The sequence below is a fragment of the Vigna radiata genome, chromosome 11, assembly GCF_000741045.1.
Source record: "Vigna radiata var. radiata cultivar VC1973A chromosome 11, Vradiata_ver6, whole genome shotgun sequence".
Classification (NCBI taxonomy): domain Eukaryota; kingdom Viridiplantae; phylum Streptophyta; class Magnoliopsida; order Fabales; family Fabaceae; genus Vigna; species Vigna radiata.
The window spans coordinates 12,760,537-12,781,934 of record NC_028361.1 but is presented as its reverse complement, the minus strand read 5'-3'; the positions used below and the strand labels follow the sequence as shown (position 1 = coordinate 12,781,934).

Sequence of the window (21,398 nt, the reverse complement as noted above, 5' to 3'; positions counted from 1 at the left end):
CTCAACACATATTCTACAGTCCAAGGTTACAAACTCCTGACAACTAAATCATTATCTAAAGTAATGTATATTAACCTTGCAAAGGTTAAACTAGTCCAATACTGTCACAGAAAGTCAAGAAATTAAGCTTAAAAAATTTGAAAATGCATGAGGGGAATGTTGAAATGAGGCACAGACTGGGACGAAGATTTTTTTTCACTTTTTTCAGTGCGCGGTGTTAGCGAAAGACATGAAAAACGGAAAATGCAGGTGAGTGAGAACGCGTACATTGATGCTACCGAGGAAGTTCCTGCTTCCTAGTTCCAATAACTGTCTTAGGATAGAGTTATCATATCATTATAGACAAACAAAATAGATGTCATATTAATCAATTAACCCTTCTCGTCACCTATATATATCTGATATCATCGTCATCATCATCATCCACCAGAAAAAAGAAAAAAGGTTCCAAAGGCGTCACCACCACCACCATTGTAACAAACTGCAAAAGAATTTTAAGACTAGAACGACATCATAAAAAAGACTGATTTTTTGAACTAAACAGAAAATTAAATTACCCAGCAGCAATAATAGCTTCATCTAATTAACCTTACCTACATCCTCAAACGCTAACACAATAAGAAGAGAAAGAAACCCTAACAATTTGGGTGGGTGGGCGAGCTAGAGAGTTGAACAAGTTTGAGCATCGGAATTTGCGCACTTTACTAGGGCTTCTTACCGAGAGTGTGCTTGTTGTTATGCATCCAAACCTTGAGAACGTGACGCTTCACCCCAGTTTCGTTGCAGAAGGCTTGGACCACACCCTCGTCGTGTTTCTGAATCCTCCACCCTAGTTTTTCAGCAAGTTCAAGCATTTTGTCCTTTTGCTCCTGCGTGAACTTTGTTCTGAACCGTTTCTTGGACCCCGTTCCTCCTGCACTCGGGTTCGAAATGTCCTCCTGGTCCTCCCGAGTGCTCTGCGTCCCACCGCCGCCTGATGTCGACGGCAGCGCCAGCGTCCCAGCCACGCGCGCCTGCCCCCCCACCTGAAGGTATCCAGTTGGGGTCCGGTAGTATGCCGCGAACTGAGGCGGCGGACCGTGGTGCAAGGGGTGGTGCGAAACCAAGTACGGGTCCCCAACGCCGACGGAGGCGCCGGCCCCATCGCTCTCCTTGCGGTGAAAGTTACGGTGGCAGCTGCAGGCTGCACACTTAAGCGCGTCGAGAGAACCCTCCGTCCCCGCTGCCATGAACTCGCCGCAGCCGTCGAGCGCGTGGCCGCCGATGCCTACAGCGTGATTCTTCAGACACTCTCTGTAGCGTGCCCTCCCAGCGCCGCCGTTGGTGGTGCTTCTGACCGGCTGAGCCGCCATAACTGCCTCCGGACCGAGCGGAAGCTTGACCCGGGTGGGGTCGTAAGCTGCGGCACCCATACACTGCTCCTCCTCTTGGTCCTCCTGATCCTCAAATTCCATTTGGAAAAATTGGCGAAAATCTTAAACTTGTGAGTACTATTAATGACAAGTGATGGGAAAATTTAAAAGGGGGTCTCAGTACTCTTCTCGCAGTGTTTCTCTCTCTTTGTTCTCTGCTCTCTCGTCGTGCTTTCTTTGTCCAAAGGTGTATTCCTTCATATACTTTTGCGGTTCTCTGTTTTCGGAGGACACGACAATTACAGCATAATATACAAAATTCTCTCTCTCTATTTGTCTCAAGATCTTCACCTTCCACCGGCTGTTCCGGTCACTCCGTAATTTGTTTTTCACCGCGAAAAGTTTTAACTTGGGGTGACAGTACTACTCTCTCTACTCCTGAGCACCATGAGCCCAGGACAAATGACAAAACGGATAAATTTTACTTCCACAATATATCTCTTTTTAATGCAAATCTTTACTATACATCTGAACTTGGTATTCGACTTTTCTTTTCTTTTTCTATCCACTCTACCTATATTTTTTCTTTCCTTTTCCTAATATGGATAACAACGTCCTCGTAAACCAGATATATAAAAGGTATACATTCAATTTTTCCAGATTCAAATCTTAGTTTAAGTAATTAATGAAAAACATCATTCTTTACCCTCCGCCTTTTAAATACATGATATTTTGACAACATTTTTTGACAACTTTTTTTTTCAATAGGACACGTGTCATCATTTTATTGGTCTGTTTAAAAAATATTTAAAACGGAACAATTACAAACTGCCACATATGAATTGTCCAAAAATTGTTAAAAAAGTATTGTTAAAAGAAGTTTTTCCTTTAAATACTCCTTATTAACATATTCTGTTTCAAAAATGTTGTTTTTGAATAAGTAAAAATTAAATAATCTTGTTTCAATTTAAAAGAAATATTGAAATTAATAGCAATGATAAACCTTACCAAATGTAGCATACCAAGTGCTGAATGTGTCTTAATCTTTTTAGATCGAACCAGTTCATACCATGATAAATACACTTTATATGTCAATTCATTAAACTATTTTTTATATAATAATAAATTGGTTCTAAGATAGTCGGTTTACCTACCAAATGCCGCGTAAACTTCAATAATATTACTATCACTTTTACATTTATTTGATATAGAACATAAGAATAAAATGGTGATAAAAGTGTAAGAGTAATAATATCATGACACACTTTTACATTTATTTGACACAGAATATAAGGATAAAATGGTCCAAAAAGTATAAAATTTTGTAATTTTTCAAGAAAGAAGAGAGTAAAATGCAAGTAAGAGTAGTGTCAAATGAACCTAAAATATTTAGGTGTGTCAAAAAATCATTCTCAAAGTGTAAATGTTTGTAGTTTTTCAAAACAAAATAAAAAGTAAGAATAGTGTCAAATGAATGTAAAAGATTTAGGTCTGTCAAAGAATCATTTTTCAAACAAGATTAATTCGATATTCAATTAAAAAATATTATTTGACATACCTAAATTTTTTTTACATTAATTTGATATTATGTTTTTCTACTTTTTATTATTTTATTTCTTAAAAAAAATACAAAAGTTTACACTTTTATAATTATTTTACCCTTATACTTTGTATCAAATGAATGTAAAAGTATCTGATGGTATCATTATTCTATTCAATTACATAAAATCCACTATTTTTTATATCTTTCTTCTTTTTCTTCATTGGTACTAAATGACATTCAGCTTCAGTCTTTTCACATTTTCATTTCCTCTTTTCGTTTATTCACCATAAAAAGTGGAAGACAACAAATCTCAAAGAGTGTGTGTATTATGTTACAAGGTTAATCATTAAAACATTTCTACATATTCGTTTACATATTACAGTGAAAATTCAACTATGCGGGCTCCACTATTTTTTTTTTATATCTTTTTTTTTTTTGTATCACTCACTACTATTCAACAACATAGGCTTCAATAACTTTTCCATCTCTTTTTTTCACAATTTTTCTCTCTTTTTGCCATAAGAAGAGTAAGACAATATCAAACTTGTTTCTTTAACATCCATCATATTTATTTATTTGCTATTAAACAACATAACTGACTCTCTCTCTCTCTTTTTTTTTTTTTTTATGTCTATCTTCACTTGGTTTTTTCACTATGAAAGGATAATGATAGTGACAAAATTAAGAATCATGTTCGTTTTGGTAGAAGGTCAATAATTTTAAACCTTTTTATGTTTTTATTTCTCATGAGAGTGAAAAATCAATAGGGTGGGATCCAATCTTTTTCTATAACTTTTCTCTCTAATTCCTTGTTTCTAAACAACACAAGCATGGTCGCTTTTTCACATATCCATCTTTTTTTTTTCTCATTTCCTTTTCATGAGTTGAGGATGATACTAAAAAGTTGGTATATGGTGAACAAATTAATACATTAATATTATGTTTTTCTTCACTTTGCATAAGATAGTGTGAATTGAATGCCACGTGATCCACAATTTTGTTATTATATCTTTCGTTTGTTTCATAGTTAGTAAACCAACATAAGTTTTGTCACTTTTTCACATTTCATTTCCTTCTTTTTCTTTTTACATCATGAGAATAGGAAGATAACAATACATATCAAGTACCAAACTAAACATTAATCGGTATCCAATACATAACTTTACCAATTTAATGATTTTACTTTAAATATAACCAAATCTGACAAAATCAATTCGTCAAAAGTGAAATTTAAAGTCACTTATATTAACTAGGAATGAAAAAGTATTTATACCCAAAATTTGTGATGGATAATTTACATTTTACAAGTATTTATTATTTATGGATAACAGATTATAAATATTTTAATATTCATAAATATGTTAAATAGATCGAGTGAAGGTATCTATTATCAACAAAAGTTTAAAATAAAAGTTTAATTTATATTTTATTAAATTAAATTTACTTAAAAGTAAAATTAATTTATATTTTATCTGATTAAAATTATTTTTTTTAATTTATATTATTTTTTATAATTTTATTTAGATTTGATTTTAAAATGTTATAGAATATATAATTTTTTAAATATCTGTAAGTATCCAATGGTATTTATGGGTATCCATGAATTTTTAAATATCAGTGTATTTTTTAAATTGGTATTTGATAAGTAGCAAAACATATAACAAATGATTTTTTTTTTTTGTGAATCGAATAACGAATCAACATTATCTTTATCTGACTCGACTTGTTGTGATTTTTATTATCAACTTATTTTATTTCTACTCGATAAGAAATCAATAATTTCTGATTAATAAATGACATTTTAATTATTTCTCATAAAAAGAGAAAGACAATACAAAATGGTTATTTTGATACAAAGAAAGTATAAACACATTTTTTTGGATGAGTTATGAGTTATTTTGGATATTAAAGTGTAATGGTAGCTCATTCATACAAAAACTTATGATTTATTTTGGATATGTATCCTGTATAACTGTAATATGATAAATTGACTAAGGCTTCTTAAAAATAATTATGATTAAAATGCCAAAATAAAACAATAATAAGACAAAAACAAAAGTGTATAATAACTAATTTAGTGAAGAAAAAAAAAGAACACACCTAAAATGTAATCGAAATAACAAAGTGGGAGACAGACAAAAATTAAGCGACGCGCTTAGCAAATGGCAAGACAAGAACTGAAACTGAGTACACGCATTGAGGTGGGTAGGAGGTGGCGCGTGGGTGGCGCGTGTAGGTAGCGGAGCTAAAGAAGATTGGTTTTTTGGTTCCCACATAGGAGGGATAAGTTGGGGCGGGCCCCCCGGCGGAGTGGAGTGGGTGTTGTTTATGAATGTTGTGAGTGTAGTGTATAGGGTTGTAGGTAAGAGGAACAACCATTGTACCTTTGCACACATTTAGATTGGATAATATTTTATCTTTTACTTTTATTTTTTCTTCTACTTTTTCATATCCCTACCTTTCTTTATTTCTTAGACTTTAAATTAAACTACACATCTATCATTTTTCCAAAGAACAAACAGAATTTGAGTGATAGCTACTAGGGTGGTAGTGCTAGAATGAATTATCAACATTACTATTATAATTCATTATTATTATTATTATTATTATTATTATTACACAACAAATAAAAATATGAAAAAAAATTATTTAACAAAATTTTTTTGACAAACTTAACAGTTTATGATTGATCTATTTTAAATATTTTTAAAATAAATTTAAAATTATTAAAAATAATTGTTAAAATATCACTGTCATATGTTGTCAGCATCAGAGGCAGCTGTTGCTACGTGCGGTCTTCTCCGACATGGGTCACGAGCTTTTGGCGGCATCATGCACTTTCTTTGCTAAACTAATTCAAAACAACAACTTAAGAGTTAAAACCTTAAAATAACCTCCTTATATGCATGGATTTAAGTTAATACATGTAACAGTTTGTAGATACTCATTTTTCTATTTTAAAGATTTTGCTACCGTTAATTTATTTTTCTTTTTTCACTATATTTAAAAATAAAACAAAACGTATCGCTACAAGTAAAAATAGATATAACTTTTTTAATCTTATGATATTAATTTTTTGTAAGTGTTAAATGGTGTTTAGTTTCAGTTTAAATGTTAACTTGAGACACCGTTTAACATTAAAAATAAGTTGATTTTATTGAATTAAAAGAATTATATTAATTTATTTTTATAGTTTAGAAATCAAAATAAATCATAATTTAACAAATTTTAATTTCACTTAGAAGTGAATTTTAGGCCTAACTCCTGTATATACGAATGTTAAAAATAGGTTTTAGGCTTAATTCAATCTCACAAAACTAACCTGTAAGGTAAAGTCTGCACCTCACTTATATATTATATATTATAAATTGGTCTTATCTCTAGTCGATGTGAGACTTCTAACAGTAAATTTAGGAAAAAAACATTATTAACCCTAAAAATGAAATAGTTTTAGTATAAATAAAAAGTTCAACAATTTAATAAAATAAAACTCAAACATAATTCAATTTTATAAATTATTTTATTTGATCAAGTGAATATGGATTAATTAAACTATAAAACGAATATTCAGAATCAAAATCCTTAATTTACCCGAGTATATGGTTTTGAGCTGGGGTTGGTACCGAAACTATCATGCTTGCAGCTGCTGCTGCTGCTTATGCTTCGATATATGAATCTTTTTTCAATTTAATTACAGTTAATATTATAAAGTTGATATAAATCTGTCTTACAAAAAAAAAAATTGATAATAAGATAGGAAAATAAAAGAAGAGAAGATAGGGAGAATTATTGTGTGTACTCTAGACAGATCTGTGATTTGTCTATTATGGTTTGAAATTTATTATAGTGATTTGTAATTTTGTTGAGAAGAAAAGCAGAGTGTTTGGAAAATGGGAAGTGTGGTGTGGGCAGTCTAATCACATAAAAATCTGGGAAGGAACCCCAATAATTGGATGAAATAGCATGCCCATAACTTTAATTTTTCATTTTATTCTTCTCCCAACTCACGCTAACTGCATCTCTTGTCGTTTCGTATAATCGCAAACTGGTTAAAATAGTGAAGCATTTGAACTTTCAACTCATTCACTCAGACACACTTTAGCCAAAATTAGATAAAGGAATAAAAACCTACTTTCTTCTAATCCTTTTACTACACCCTAATAACTCACCCATTACAAAACCAACTTCCTTTCCGCCATTTCCTTATCAAGAAAAACCCATCCTTAATAAGAAATTCTCTTTATAAACCTCTAAATTAACATCATAATACAACAAAGGAAAAACAAAAACCTTTTTTTTTTAGAGTCATTGGTGAAGTGGTAGATGGACTTCATCATGTGATGCTCCAAAAACAGCCAAAACGGACGGATAGACGTCTGATGGGACCTTCTGACACACGCACACAGAGAGTACTCAATCTCTTTGTCGTGTCGTGTATGGGTGTTTCACATTTTTTTTTTCTTATTTAATTAAATATGTTAATTATTACTTAACATATTCATAATGATAAATACTTAATACATATATGCTGCAGATTTGCGCTTTTGTTTTTCAAAGGAATCATCATTGCATGATAATAACCAATGGAATATTGTATATATAGCTTAAACATAGTTTATTTGTTAACTAAAAATGATGGTTTGATTGCTGTGCTCAGCGTTGGTGTTGTTTTGTGATATATATTTTGTTGTGTCAGCTGGCGGGAAACCGCAGATAGAACAAGACAGAATGAGAAACAATAAACTTTTTATGTGTACTGTGTCTGTGTCACCAACCACATCCATGAATCGAATCAAACCAAACCAAACCCTTTCTTCTCTTTCTTCTCTTTCTTCTCTTCCTTGCAGGCCAAAACACCGTTGGGTGACGCCACGAAAGCCCTTTCTCTCCGTTGAGGGAGAGTGAAAACGAAGAATAGGAAGAATGAAGAATGAAGAAGAAATGAAGTAGGGAACGGGAAAGTTGTGTCCGTTGAGGTAGGTTCACAGAGAGAGTGAAAGAGAGAGAAAAAGAGAGAATTGCGGGGAAAAGGGAAGTGGATAGTGACAAGACAAGAAAAAGAATGGGACGACCGTGATTTGCATTTCTATATTCTCTTGCAGCTTTTTTTTTTTCTCTCTCTCTCTCTCAGACTGCTTCCTCTATGTACGTACTAATAACACAAACACACACACTCTCACAGACATTCATACACATACATACGTATACACTGAAAACTGTGGCCCCCATGCCACAACAGAACCCCCAGCTTGCTTGTCGCACCACCATCACCTCCATCCATTCATTCACCAACAGTTCACTTTTTTCTTCACTTTTTCTCTGCAGTTTCTACTGTTTCTTTCTAACACACCATATCAAATATAATCATCTTCCATTTTTTAATTCGTATAATATATATACATAAATATGAATGAATGTTTGAAAGTCAGATACATGATTCTTCTTCTAGTGAGCTTGGCTTGCTACGCAAACACACAGTCCTGGGCACACATGTTATTTCCTTTTCCCCTCTGCATCTTTTTCACCAATTTGGGTTTTCTATCCTATACATATGTCCGCAAGCAAACCAGAAAAAACACTCATCACAAGTTAAGAATCATCATGCTCATCACTCCCATCTCCTCTCAGTTCGTCATCACACAGCCATGATTAGGACCACTTTTTTATTTAATTTTTTTATTTTATTTTATGTGCCTATAGATATATAATACACAGAAGTAAAGTGAGTAATCATCTTAACGTTTTGCTTTTACCCATTAATCCCAACAAAGGTTAAAGACTAACATTGATTTCAAAAACACTTTTGTTACTTCTTTAAGTCATGAAATATGTTTTATCCCTCGTAAATAATCACTAAAACACTATTTTTTTAGTGAAAAATAGTTATATAAACAATTTAATTATAGTATATATAATCAATTTAATTTAAAATGTTATGATAATTTTGTAAATATAGAAAAATATTTTAAATCGGTTATAATATGAATAGATAAGTTATAGAAACGATTGATCTAATACATATACTATATCAGTTAAATAAATAATCAATTTAATATGTTTTTTTCGTTATAAAACATGAAAACTTTTTTTTTTTTTTTTGAATTTCGTCTCTTCTCACGTTTTCATGATTTCTTATGAGAAAAATAACGAAATTCTCAGTTTTTCTCTCTACAACAGTCAACTTTCATGACCTCAGTCTCGATTCAATAGTTTTTACGAAGGTAGGATTTCGTTTCTCATTTTTTTTTTTGAGCGTGATCGATCTCATGCATGTTTTCTTTTTCACTTCAATCATTTCTTATTTTTTTAATTAGGCTTTTTGTTCGATTAGAATGTTTGGGTTTTCCCATGCATATATATTTTGTTGAATGGAGGCCGTAATACTATTAAAAGAAGCACTAAATTCGAAAACTTTGTTCGTCTAAACTTTTTTCAGTAAGAAGAGTTGCTTCCATTAACTATTCTCTCCAAAGTTCAAATTCTAATTTAAGTTATTTATTGTTTTTTTTATAATTCATTACATAATTCGGATTTACCATACACGCTTCTTTTTTCAGAATTAATAAAAATGTGTCCATTGATAAATTAATAAAACTTTAAAAAGTCTTAAAAAATAATAAAATTATCCATTTTTTTTTGACAAATATTAGTTGCTAGAATTTTGATAGAGAGTTGAACTCATCACTTTACTACTACACCACTTTATAATTTAAATATATATATATATATATATATATATATATATATATATATATATAGTAAATCAGTTGGTGAATGAATTGATATAGTATCTACATATTACATCAATTCTATCTTATAATTACTATAGCTTTATTATTACGCTTTTACAGTGTTTGAAATTTGAGAATGTGACATTGAGGTGATAAGTGTAGAACATAAATTATGTTAGGTGGAATAATGAGTGTGAAAATTTGGCAAGATTATGGATTGAGATAGACATGTTTGATGATGAAATGTATATGTGAACATCGCGTGGTTGAATGTTGGCTTTGATTTCATTTTATATGTTGTTGTAACTCCTTGGTGTTGATTTGTAGTTGCAATTATCTAATGTTGGGTCTAAGTACATAGAAAATATATCGAAAAATACATTGTAGAAATATGTACTGAAAACTACATTGTAGAAATATCTATTGGAGACAAATATATATTTATTTGTTGCCTCCTGAATACGGCCAGTGAGCTGTTTTGAAGTGGTCCAAAATTTGAGTAAAGTCTGAAATTATTTTGAATGGTTTGAATCCCGATAAAATAATACTTTGAAACAAAAGTGGGAAAAAATGAATTATACAAGAACAAATTTCTTTAAGTCTCACTAGAGTAAATTGCTCAAGATTTTCTAAAAGAAATTCACAATAATTAACGCACGAATGATGACAATATTCTAGCTATATATATAAAAGATTTATTTGTATCTTAAGAAACTAATGTTTAGAAGTGGAGTTTAACTAATATTAGAAGTGCACGCACTTGTATACACTTAAATGGCTTTATCTCTAGTCAATGTGAGACTAGACTTTTTAATGGGTGGCCCGATAGCGGGTGGAACAACATCAATCATGGCTCTAATACCATGTTAGAAGTGAAGTTTAAGCCCAACTCAATCCTACAAAACCAACTTGTAGGATGAGAATTGCACCCACTTATATACACTTAAATGGTCTTATCTTTAGTCGATGTGAAACTTCTAACAACTAAAAACAATAAAAATTATGAAATATGAAACAATTAGCCACACATTTATACCATTCACCATTATACAGGCGTTATAGATATAAAATCATGATATTTTAACAATTTTTTTTAATAACTTTTTAACAACAGGACACGTGTCATCATTTTATTAGTTTGTTTGAATATTTTTTTAAAAATTATTTGAAACCGACTAATCACAACCTGTGTTGTCAAAAAGTTGTAAAAGAAAAAATTGTTAAAAAAACTTTTTCCTACTTATAAACAGTTACATGAGACATCTTGGAGATATAAGTTTTAATATAAAAAAAATTTAAAATAAGACTTCGTTATACAATCGTACGTTTGATATTTAATTTTTTTCTCAGTTATTACAACATTTTTTTTATAATAATACTTTTGGAAACAATTTATTTGGTTCTATTTTGCTCTCTGATTTTATGGATGTATATGTAATAAGATGTATAAAATGGATGTGATGTGTTGTTTTATTGTAAAGGAAAGAATGGTGCTATATTTGGGGTGACAGAGTCAAATGGTTGCTCCACTTGCATCCAGCTTGCACCAAAATGGAAGATACCAGTGACCCTTCATCCATCCCTGAATGCATGATGACCACCATGTGTGAATTTATGACAATCGCATCATCATGTCCCTAAATTCTTTAATTTATGATTATCTAGATTCCACATTTTACTATGCATATTCTACCTCCTCATTCCTACCAACAAAATCCCTGGACTTCCTTTTCAACAATACCAACATAATTCATACAAGATTTTACTCATTAATTCTTACATAGTTTTAACTCTTCATTTTTAATCATCCGTAACTTTGTCGGATTTTCAGATTAGTTATTTGAGGTATATGTCATTTTGAACATTTTTTTTCACCAATAAAAAATATATTAATGGAAAACATTTGGAGTGTTCCAACTTTTTTTACAAAGAGGTTCGATCATTTTATAAAAAAGTCCAACCCTTTTACAAAAAATCCAAAAAGAAAGTTCAAACACTAAAAATAATGCACACAGGTACTTCGGATAGAAAAGTAAAAAACAGATAAGCACACTTTTGTGATAATAATCAACTAAAAAATGTTAGATCTTTTAGATTTTTCTTCCTATATTGAGCCATTAATTTGAGTTCTCCTTCTTCCATTCCTGCTACGCTTCAGATTTGTAGATTGAAATTTTAAAAATGTTTCACTTTAGTCAATTTGACTATAAGACTCTACTAATGCAACAAAGAACAAACACGTTAGACTAAATAGTCTTAGAAGAAGGTTAATTTGTGTATATGTAACCTCTGCGAAAATGTTTTTAAGAAAGAAACACATTATGCTTAAATGCTTACTTGGTCCGTATGTCAGGGGCAATTTTCAGTTTAATACTCGATTTTAAAAGTTTAGACATTTGGTTCCCATACTATCAAAATTGTATCAATTCAGTTCTATCTGTTTAACGCTGTTAAAATTGATAAGTTACTGTGGATGTGAGCTATGCAAAAAATGTAGACGTGACATTTAGTTGACCTAGAATCAGCTAACGTGGCACTCAACCGCAACGTGCCGATGAATGAGAAACGCTCCTCACTCTCCCTCCTCAAGAACATCAACATTGTGTTGTCTGACGCCAAACAGATCGACGTTTGAGACACCAAAACTTTGTCGAAGAAGCTCTTGGAGTTGCATTTGCACCACACCAGGAACATACCAATAGAGATCAGTTTTGTGGGAAAGCTTTAATTTTTCCACTAATACACTCCTCCCTTTTCATCACCCAAGGACATCACCCAATTTCTTCTTCCATTTTCATCACCCAAGGACATCATTTCATCACCTGTAATTCCAACACAATAAACACAACTCATCTACATTTTCACCCAATTTTCAACATCTTCCATGTTTAAAAAATGTACCAATTTAGACAATGAATATAGAAAAGATAGAATAACAAAGAAACCTTAATCAAGCAAATAAACTAAAAGATGCAATAAGCATGTTATATAAGGAAATTGAAAACATTGTTCCCTTAGCCCTGTATTGGGTGATCAACCCTCCTTTTCTTTAGCCTCGTCGAAGGGCTTATTCTTATAAGTCCAATTGTTCTAGGTCACTTAGGAGTAGAAAATCTTTTTAATGGCAAAATTGTAAAAGAACTTTGAACTTTAAAGTGGATAATACCTCATATGTGATAAAACATCATAACTACTATTAAATCTTATATGTATGAGTAATTTTTCGTATTGAAGATCTTACATTAACTAGAAATAAGACGAGTTTACAATATATAAATGGTTGCATACCTTACCATATCCAACAATTTTGTATCGTTAAGTTATGATTAAAATATATTTTTTAAGATGCTATTAAAGTCCTCCGAAGTTATCCTAATAATATTTATTGTTTGTTATGCTTATTTTGTCATTTGTTAGATTATGCACAAAAACAGATTAATAATTAATGAACATTCAAACCCTTTAATTGATTGAGCAATTCTCAATATCCCTAAGATGAGTATACAAAAGTTTACTTGGATTAGCCATTGGAAATAATGTAGATGATTGTAAAGCAGCTTAGGTTCTCTTTTGATTTTCTCTTCTAATAGGGATGAAGAAAAAGAAATAGGAATAATATGTATGCGCGAATAGATGAGGACCATAAAACCTTTTATGTAACCTTTGTCGATTACTTTTTCTTATGTTTCAATATTTGTAATTTGGCCCCTCAACAAATTAAAATATTGGTTATGATCTTTACATAGTAAATCCTTCATGACATATATGCCCTTAGTTATAGATTTAATTAATTAGATGACTTTAATAAATTGGCTAATAAAATATATTGATCATAACATATTTAATTATGTATCATATATATATATATATATATATATATATATATATATATTGTCCTCACAATCCTTATAAATGTGTTAGATTTTATGAAACAAAATATGTTCAAAAGACAATGTATGCATACACAAAACCAAACATAGAAAACAAAAACACATAAATGTGACTAACTCCTACTAAACCAAAGATTCCTAAAAATGTAAAACATTCGTATGAGCAACATGCTCTTGAAAAACCTTAGGTGGAAGTCTTTTAGTAAGAGGATCTATTATCTTGAAATTTGTACCTAAGTATTCTATGTTTGTACCCTTTCTTTAACAACTAAGAACTTGATGTCAATGTGTTTTGACTTCTCAAGCTCTTATTGTTGTCAGAATAATGTATAGTTGAATTGTTGTCACAATATAACTTAAGTGGTCTTTTTTAATTCCTTCAACAATGCGCAACCTTGTGACAAAATTCCTCAATCATATTTCTAGATTTGATGCATCATAGTATGCTACAAGTTCTACGGTGGATGAAATCGTAAGGATTTTCTTGGCACTATGTCCAGAAACCACACCACCAGCTAGCATTAAAATGTGACTTTAAGTGATCTCAAACCATATTGATATCATGTAAAATATGAGTCAAAATATCAAATGGTCTCCATTTGGTCTGACCTCTTATATTTAAGCATATAACTCTTTGTTCTCTATAAATACCTTATCACTCTTTTCGCTGCTTTCGAATGATCGATTCTTAGATTGCTTAAATATTTTCCTAATACCCAACTATGTGTGTTTTATCTTGACGTGTACATACTTGGGCAGACATCAAACTCCCTACAATTAATGCATAGGGAATCTTCTGCATTTTTAAGTTTTCAAATTTCCTTTTGGACATTGATTGAAACTGAACTTGTCTCCCTTAACAACTAGAGTATTCTTAGATTTTGATTCTTGCATGCCAAACCTTTTAAGCACCTTTTCAATTAAGTTCATTTGTGATAATCCTAGAATACCTTGGGATCCATCTCTGTGCACCTGAATTCCTAATACAAAGGAGGTGTCACCAAGATCTTTCATTTCAAAATTTCTATATAGAAATATTTTGGTTCCATGCTACATATTTATATTGTTGGTGGCAATCAATATGTCATCAATATACAAGACGAAAAAAATATACTTGCTCCCACTTAATTTCTTATACACACAATCATCAACAATATTCATCTTGAAACTAAATGAGAGAATTACATGATGAATATTGTGATACCAATGACAAGATGTCTGATTTAGTTCATAAATTAATTTTTTCAATTTGCAAACCTTATCTTTTAGATCTCTTAACTTAGTTTTCTAGTTATACAATATAAATTGTCTCATAATTTTGACATTGCAAAATGTCATCTTAACATCTATTTGATGAAACTCTAAATCATAATGTAAATAAGAGTTATGATTATTCTTAATTAAATATATTTACTTAATTTTTACTCAATTATTTTATTCTTAGTGTTTGATTCAATTTTTTTTCATCCTATATTTACATGCGTGTTGATTGAGACGAATTGAGAGCATGTTAACACAAATCGATTTTCATTTATATTTTGTTAAAATATATTCCGATCAAAATTTCGAGAGCGAATGATAAGGTATTCTTTTAATAAATTTCTTTAATTTGATTATTTAAAAAAAATAACCCTTTCAAACATTTGAAAAAGAAAACCAAAAGTATCGCGATGTGGATGAATGTAATTTAATTTTTAGTCTATTTTTGCAAGAGAATTTTACAGAAGATTTTTTAAAAGAAAAAGAAAATGCTTGAATGGTACCACTGCCCCACTTGATAAATAATTGCATATAATTATTTTAAACCATGTGATTATTTACCCAACTCATCCCCAGACACGCAGAGAAATAACCGGAAAAAAGTGTAAAAGGAAGTTGTTTTTGGTAACTGCCACTTTCAAATCTTATTATATATTCTGAAAACGAATTCACAAAATAAAATAAACAAATAAAAGCTTCCTTCCACCAAAGGGATAAATTAAGAGGTTTAATCAGAGCAAATACTAGGTATCCATCAAACTCCTCTTAATAAAATAACTTTATATTATTAATTATTGTTGGGACGATGTTTTTATTATTATTTTTATAGAGATAGAAGATTCACCACCTCCAATCATTACTCCACCTCAAGTGTAAATTAAGGTTTTATTACGAGCTTATGTCTTCTCATCCTAACTTTGTTTCAATTTGCGGAATTATTTTTTAAAATATAGACATGGAAGATTTATCGCCAATAACAATAACAATTTGTGAGTATTTTTTTTTTCCTTTATATGTTATTTAAGTTTTTTATTTTTATTGGTGTGAAATTTTCAATTTATATTTAGATTTATTTTAATAAATAATTTTAAATTTAATTTAATTTTATAAAATTAGCATGTAATTAGATGATATGATAAGTTCAACAAATAACAAATTTTGTTAGAATAAGCTTTAAAAGTGTTTTTATTATACTTAAAAGTTTCATTGCTTAGGAGTCGAGACTTAAGATAACTTGAATACTTTTTTTTTCTTTCTAACCTCCAAGATACTTTTTTAGGACAAAATCGTGATAGATAAGATTCTAAATGAATAATACTTTAAATATATGGTAGTTATACTGTATGGTCCGAGGACCCTAGATGATAAGAAAGAATGGACAGTCCAAAGCATTAACTATCCCAGACGAAACGAAACAAGTACATGGCTCGTCTGGCTAGGCATGCGAAGATGCCAAACGACCAAATTCATTAGCAAATTCCTTTCAAGAGACATTTAGAAGCGGGGTTAAAAGTAAGTATCAATTAGTGTAATGGGCTGAGATTGGACCGTGATTAAGGTTTCAGTAATCTTAAGCCCATCTTAAAAATTATAAATAGAGGTCAACCGTAAGAGGTAGGTGTCACATTTATTGTAAATTTAATATTGTGCTCTGTCTTACGAATCATTTACTTACTAAGCATCAAAGTACCTTTGGCAGATACCCCCAATCAGTTTGGAGTAAGGATGAAGAAGTTGGACGAAGGACAAGATTAATTATTCGGATGAACAAGAGTGAAAATGTGAAAGTGTTTTTGTAAAAGTCGTTTGACCTTATACTCAAAACAATAATTGATCTAATGAAGTCAATTAACAGGCTTGGGATTGAAACAAAAAGAATCTAATACCATTTTGAAAAATGTTTCAATGTTAGAAAACCAATTTGTATAATTGGTTAATGTACTATAAATTCATGTTATTATTGGTGATTTAAAATTTATGAAAACTATAATTTTATATTAACATAATAATTAATATAAAAATTGTTGTGATAAAACATCAAATAATTTTATAATTGATGTAAAAAAATATTGAATGGTGTAATATTTTATGTTAAATATTATATAGGAATATTGAACTAATGGGCCCAAAAATGATAGCAAGTTTAGACATAACATATAGGGAGGCTAAAACCGAAGACATAAACAATATAATGGCCTAGAAAGTTAAGGTTGATAGAGCACACCGACATCACTTAGCACGAACTCGTTAGAAATTTCGTAGGGAAGCAAACTATCGAATGATTTGAGGGAAGAACTTTGAGAAGAAAAGCAATGATTTAATGGAACAGTGGAATTGCATACTTTTGAGGTATGACAATGCCATAATAAACTGGTTTAAATGGTTGTGCCAACTGTTCTGTACGATAAAAACACTATCACACTGTTCCACTTCAAATCAGATACTATCCATAGATGATACAGAGGTACACATATATTCCCTCAGCCATACTGCACTACTTTCGTTCAGATAAAACTAACACTCATACTTACGTACCAATTTAATCACACAAAATCAAATTTATATTTATTTTCTTTTACGTAAAATTACATAAAATATTAAATGCAAAATGCAAATAGTAGAATTTTGGACATGAAGTAGGAATGTTAAAATACTATAGGCTAATTATTTGTACCACAGAGCATTAAGTTAAACCGATTTTAAAGCAACGTCAGAAGGTAATGATTCATAGAGCCATTTGATGAATTGAAGCTAAATTTTCTTTGAATCATGTTTTTGGGGCAGTTGATGATTAACTTAAATCGTTACTTTGCATGCTTTTCCTAAAATAATTGCTTTGCTTTGGTTCCACTTTTTGCTTGCAGCTTTAATTTCACCTAAAGATGGAACTGTAAAGCGTAATCTTACGAAATGACATTCCCGCGTGCAAATCAAATATATATATATATATATATATATATATATATATATATATATATATATATATATATATATATATATATATATATATATATATAAGTGGCTTGTCTATGACTGCTTTATGCACAATTACATGGATTCCTAAATTAGGACATTCACTGTCTAATAATTACCAACATTAACAATTATATTACATTCAGGAATGATAAGATAATATATGTTTATATTTATTTGAGTTATATGGAAAAAATAGTTATAAAAAAAATAAACTTTTGTTTTTAAAAAAAGTAAGAAAAATTATATCAAATGAATATAAAAAAATTGTTTGTGTCCAAGTATATTTTTTTGTATCAAATTTGATAAGGCAATGTTTAAAAATAACACAATAAAATTTCTGGTCTAACATAAATCATGAGGTAAAATCTTATTGAAATTAAAGAATATGAATTACATCACACTTTATTCCCGTCTAAATAATATCATCTTAATTATATCACACTTTATTTATTCAATCCCACAAAATCAATTTATAAAATAAAATTTACATTCAACTATATACTATGAATTGATTTTAATTTTAGTTGACGTGGGATTTCCAACAACTATGAAGTTTGTTTTGATTTTATGTGTATTTAATAGTGTTGTTTGGACAGGAAAATTACTAAGAGTAATGATTATGTATTATGTTTTGTTACAGGAGTATGAGATTGGAAGAAAGCATGGATTACGGGCCTTTGAAATAATATATGGGCATAGTAGATTGTGGTCCACCTGGGGTATAGGCCAAGACCCAACAACTTCTTGAGATGATAAATTCCAATTAAGCATTTAAGACACGTCACCGCCAGGCCCTAAACACCGGCCTATAGATACTACCAAATGCCAGTCACATAATTAATTTAAGTAAAATGAATTAAAGTAATTAATTAGAAGGTTAAGAAAGAAGAAATGTAATGATGAGTGAGTGCCCCCACTTCTTAGTGAATGTCTCACTCTTAAATAAACGTCTTTTTGACATTGGGAGCTAATTATAGAGATAATTGATAGTGAACGGTGCATGGTGCTTCCAAACGTCAACCACTTTCAATGTCTTTCGACTAAGTTTATGGAAGATCATATCATATGTTATAGAAATTTAGAAAAATAAAATGATTTTTTTACTTTCTTCTCCATTATTCACATGTCACAAGAAGATAGCTGTGGAGCAAAAACTTCATTCAATTAATGTGTTAATTCCTATTAGATACCTAAGTCCAACTTATTTTATTACACTGGATCCATCATTACTTAAATTATTTAATTAATTATCGATTTGTATGATCGAGGTTAACTCTTTTTCGTGATAAGTTTATTTGACTTTAAGTATATATCAAAGTTTTTCTTTCATTTCACATTATCTACCGTTGGATCAACTATGTTAAATTTAGTATTTAGTAATATTAATGATAAATATGTAATAATGTAACTAATTTACCACTATATCTTCAACTTTTATTTATTAATTTTGAAATGAGTTTTAAATTAATACCAATTTAATTATCATACAACTGCTAATAATTTTGCTTAGATTGATCATAATTGTCCTTAGCATTAATTTTATTTAACTCGATCGCTTGATTAATCAATCGAATTTTTTAGTTTTAAATTAATAAAACCGTTGGGTCTTAAACTGAACGTGATAATATACAAAAATGTTTTCATTATTTACCAATTTAAAAATAAAAAGTTGAAAAATAATAATGTTATCTGCGGCTTTCTTTATTTATACACAGACCCACAATTCAAGCTTTTATTCATAAGCAACAAATTTATGGATAAAAATGAAACTAGCAAGAAAATTTATTTCTGAATATGCATTTGTAGACAGTTCAAGCATTGCCAATTTCTTTCCACCTAAACTTTACTCTCTCTTGTCAAATCATTGTAACACAAAAATTCATTAAAAAATATATTCAAGTTGTATTAGAAATTCTGCAACACTGAATCCAAGTAAATATAACTTTCACTTTTAGATGTTTTTACTTTGTATTTTTCTGTTAAGTTATTTAATCTCTTGCAATATTTGAATTATTTTATTCTCTATTTATATTTTTGTGCATTTATGTTCATATATTTTTATATTTATATATATATTTTTATATTGTTTTAAACAATTATATATATCAATTGTACTCTCTCCTTATCATTTAATAAGAAATAAAATATTTTTATTCTTTCTTCTTTTGTAACATACTTCTTTCTTCTTTTGTAACATGGTATCAGAAGAAAATTAATTATTGATCACGTTCTCCCGCAACCAATTCTCTTACTACCAAAAATCTTCATCTTCTACCTCTTGTTCTTGACTTTCCTACAATTTCTTCTCCTTCAATAGCTTCTGCAGTTGTTTCTTCTTCTAATAATTCTCAGGCGCAGTCACATTCCTCAACTATGGGACTTTCTCAAGAGCAAATTCAAGGTCTATATATTGGCACTTCTTCCTCAATCTAATCCCACAGTCACACATTCTACTGGTCTAGTGAGTTCTCATAATGTTTCCACTTCTTCTCAAGATCAAGGTAATATCTCTTCCCAATGGATTCTAGACACAGGTGCTACTGATCATATATCTAGTTCTTTATCTCATTTTATTTATTATCATAAAATCTCACCAATTGCAATTTCTCTACCCAACAAGAACTCTTCATTTGCTCATTTTTCTCGCACAGTTTCTCTTGGCCCACACCTTATCTTACATAATGTCTTGTTTGTTCCTAATTTTTCAGTCAATCTTATTTCGGTCACAAAGTTAACTAAATCTCTATCTTGTAAAATTATCATTTCTGAATTTTCATGTTAAATACAGGACAAGTCAACCCTACAGATGATTGGGAAAGCTGAAGAAAGAGATGACTTGTATGTCATGATAGTTCCTGCATCCCCACCCCTTGCTTCACCAACTACTATTTCTCCTGAAAATTCTATTGCTTGTTCTACAATAAGACCTGACTCTACAGATATTTGACACTCTAGACTAGGGCATCCTTCTTCTTCTTGTTATACCAAATTACGCACAATGTATGCCACTTTACCTGATACAAAATTCACTCCTTGTGATACTTGTCACTATTCTAAGCAAAGAAAATTGTCTTTTCAATTAAGTACTACTGTTTCAAAAGCTCCTTTTGATTTAATCCATGTTAATATTTGGGGGCCATATTGTACTTCTTCTGTTGATGGTTTCAAATATTTCTTAACTATAGTGGACGATATGTCTAGATTCACATGGATTAAATTGATGGCAAGTAAGTCTGATACAAGATCACATCTTATTGGCTTTGTTTCTTATATCAAAACTCAATTTGACATTAATGTAAAAGCTGTTAGATCAGATAATGGTAATGAGTTTGCAATGACAAATTTTTATAGACAAAAAAGGATACAACATCAATTATCTTGTGTTGAAACACCTCAACAAAATGGAATTGTTGAGAGAAAAAATCAACACATTCTCAATGTTGCTAGATCTTTAATGTTTCAATCCCATTTGCCACTAGTTTTCTGGTCTTTTGCTGTTCATTATGCTGTGCAACTCATTAATATTTTACCTTCCACAGTTTTTGGCATATTTTTCTCTATCTCAGTTGTTACACAATGTTAAACCTGACATTACTTACTTGCGAGTTTTTGGCTCACTTTGCTATGCTTCAACTCTTCAAGCACA

General features: G+C 30.3%; 1 protein-coding gene across 1 annotated transcript; it reads right to left on the bottom strand.

Annotated features, from left to right (window-relative positions):
• Positions 1-363: 363 nt before the first annotated feature.
• Positions 364-1,647, bottom strand: LOC106777119 (zinc-finger homeodomain protein 1-like). Its single transcript, XM_014664645.2, has one exon. It carries the CDS (start codon positions 1,452-1,454, stop codon positions 705-707), a length of 750 nt encoding a protein of 249 aa, XP_014520131.1. The 5' UTR covers positions 1,455-1,647; the 3' UTR covers positions 364-704.
• Between the last annotated feature and the right edge of the window lie 19,751 nt (positions 1,648-21,398).

Excerpts from the sequence above, each read along its gene's own strand:
- LOC106777119 (XM_014664645.2), bottom strand. The coding sequence starts at position 1,454 with ATGGAATTTGAGGATCAGGAGGACCAAGAGGAGGAGCAGTGTATGGGT.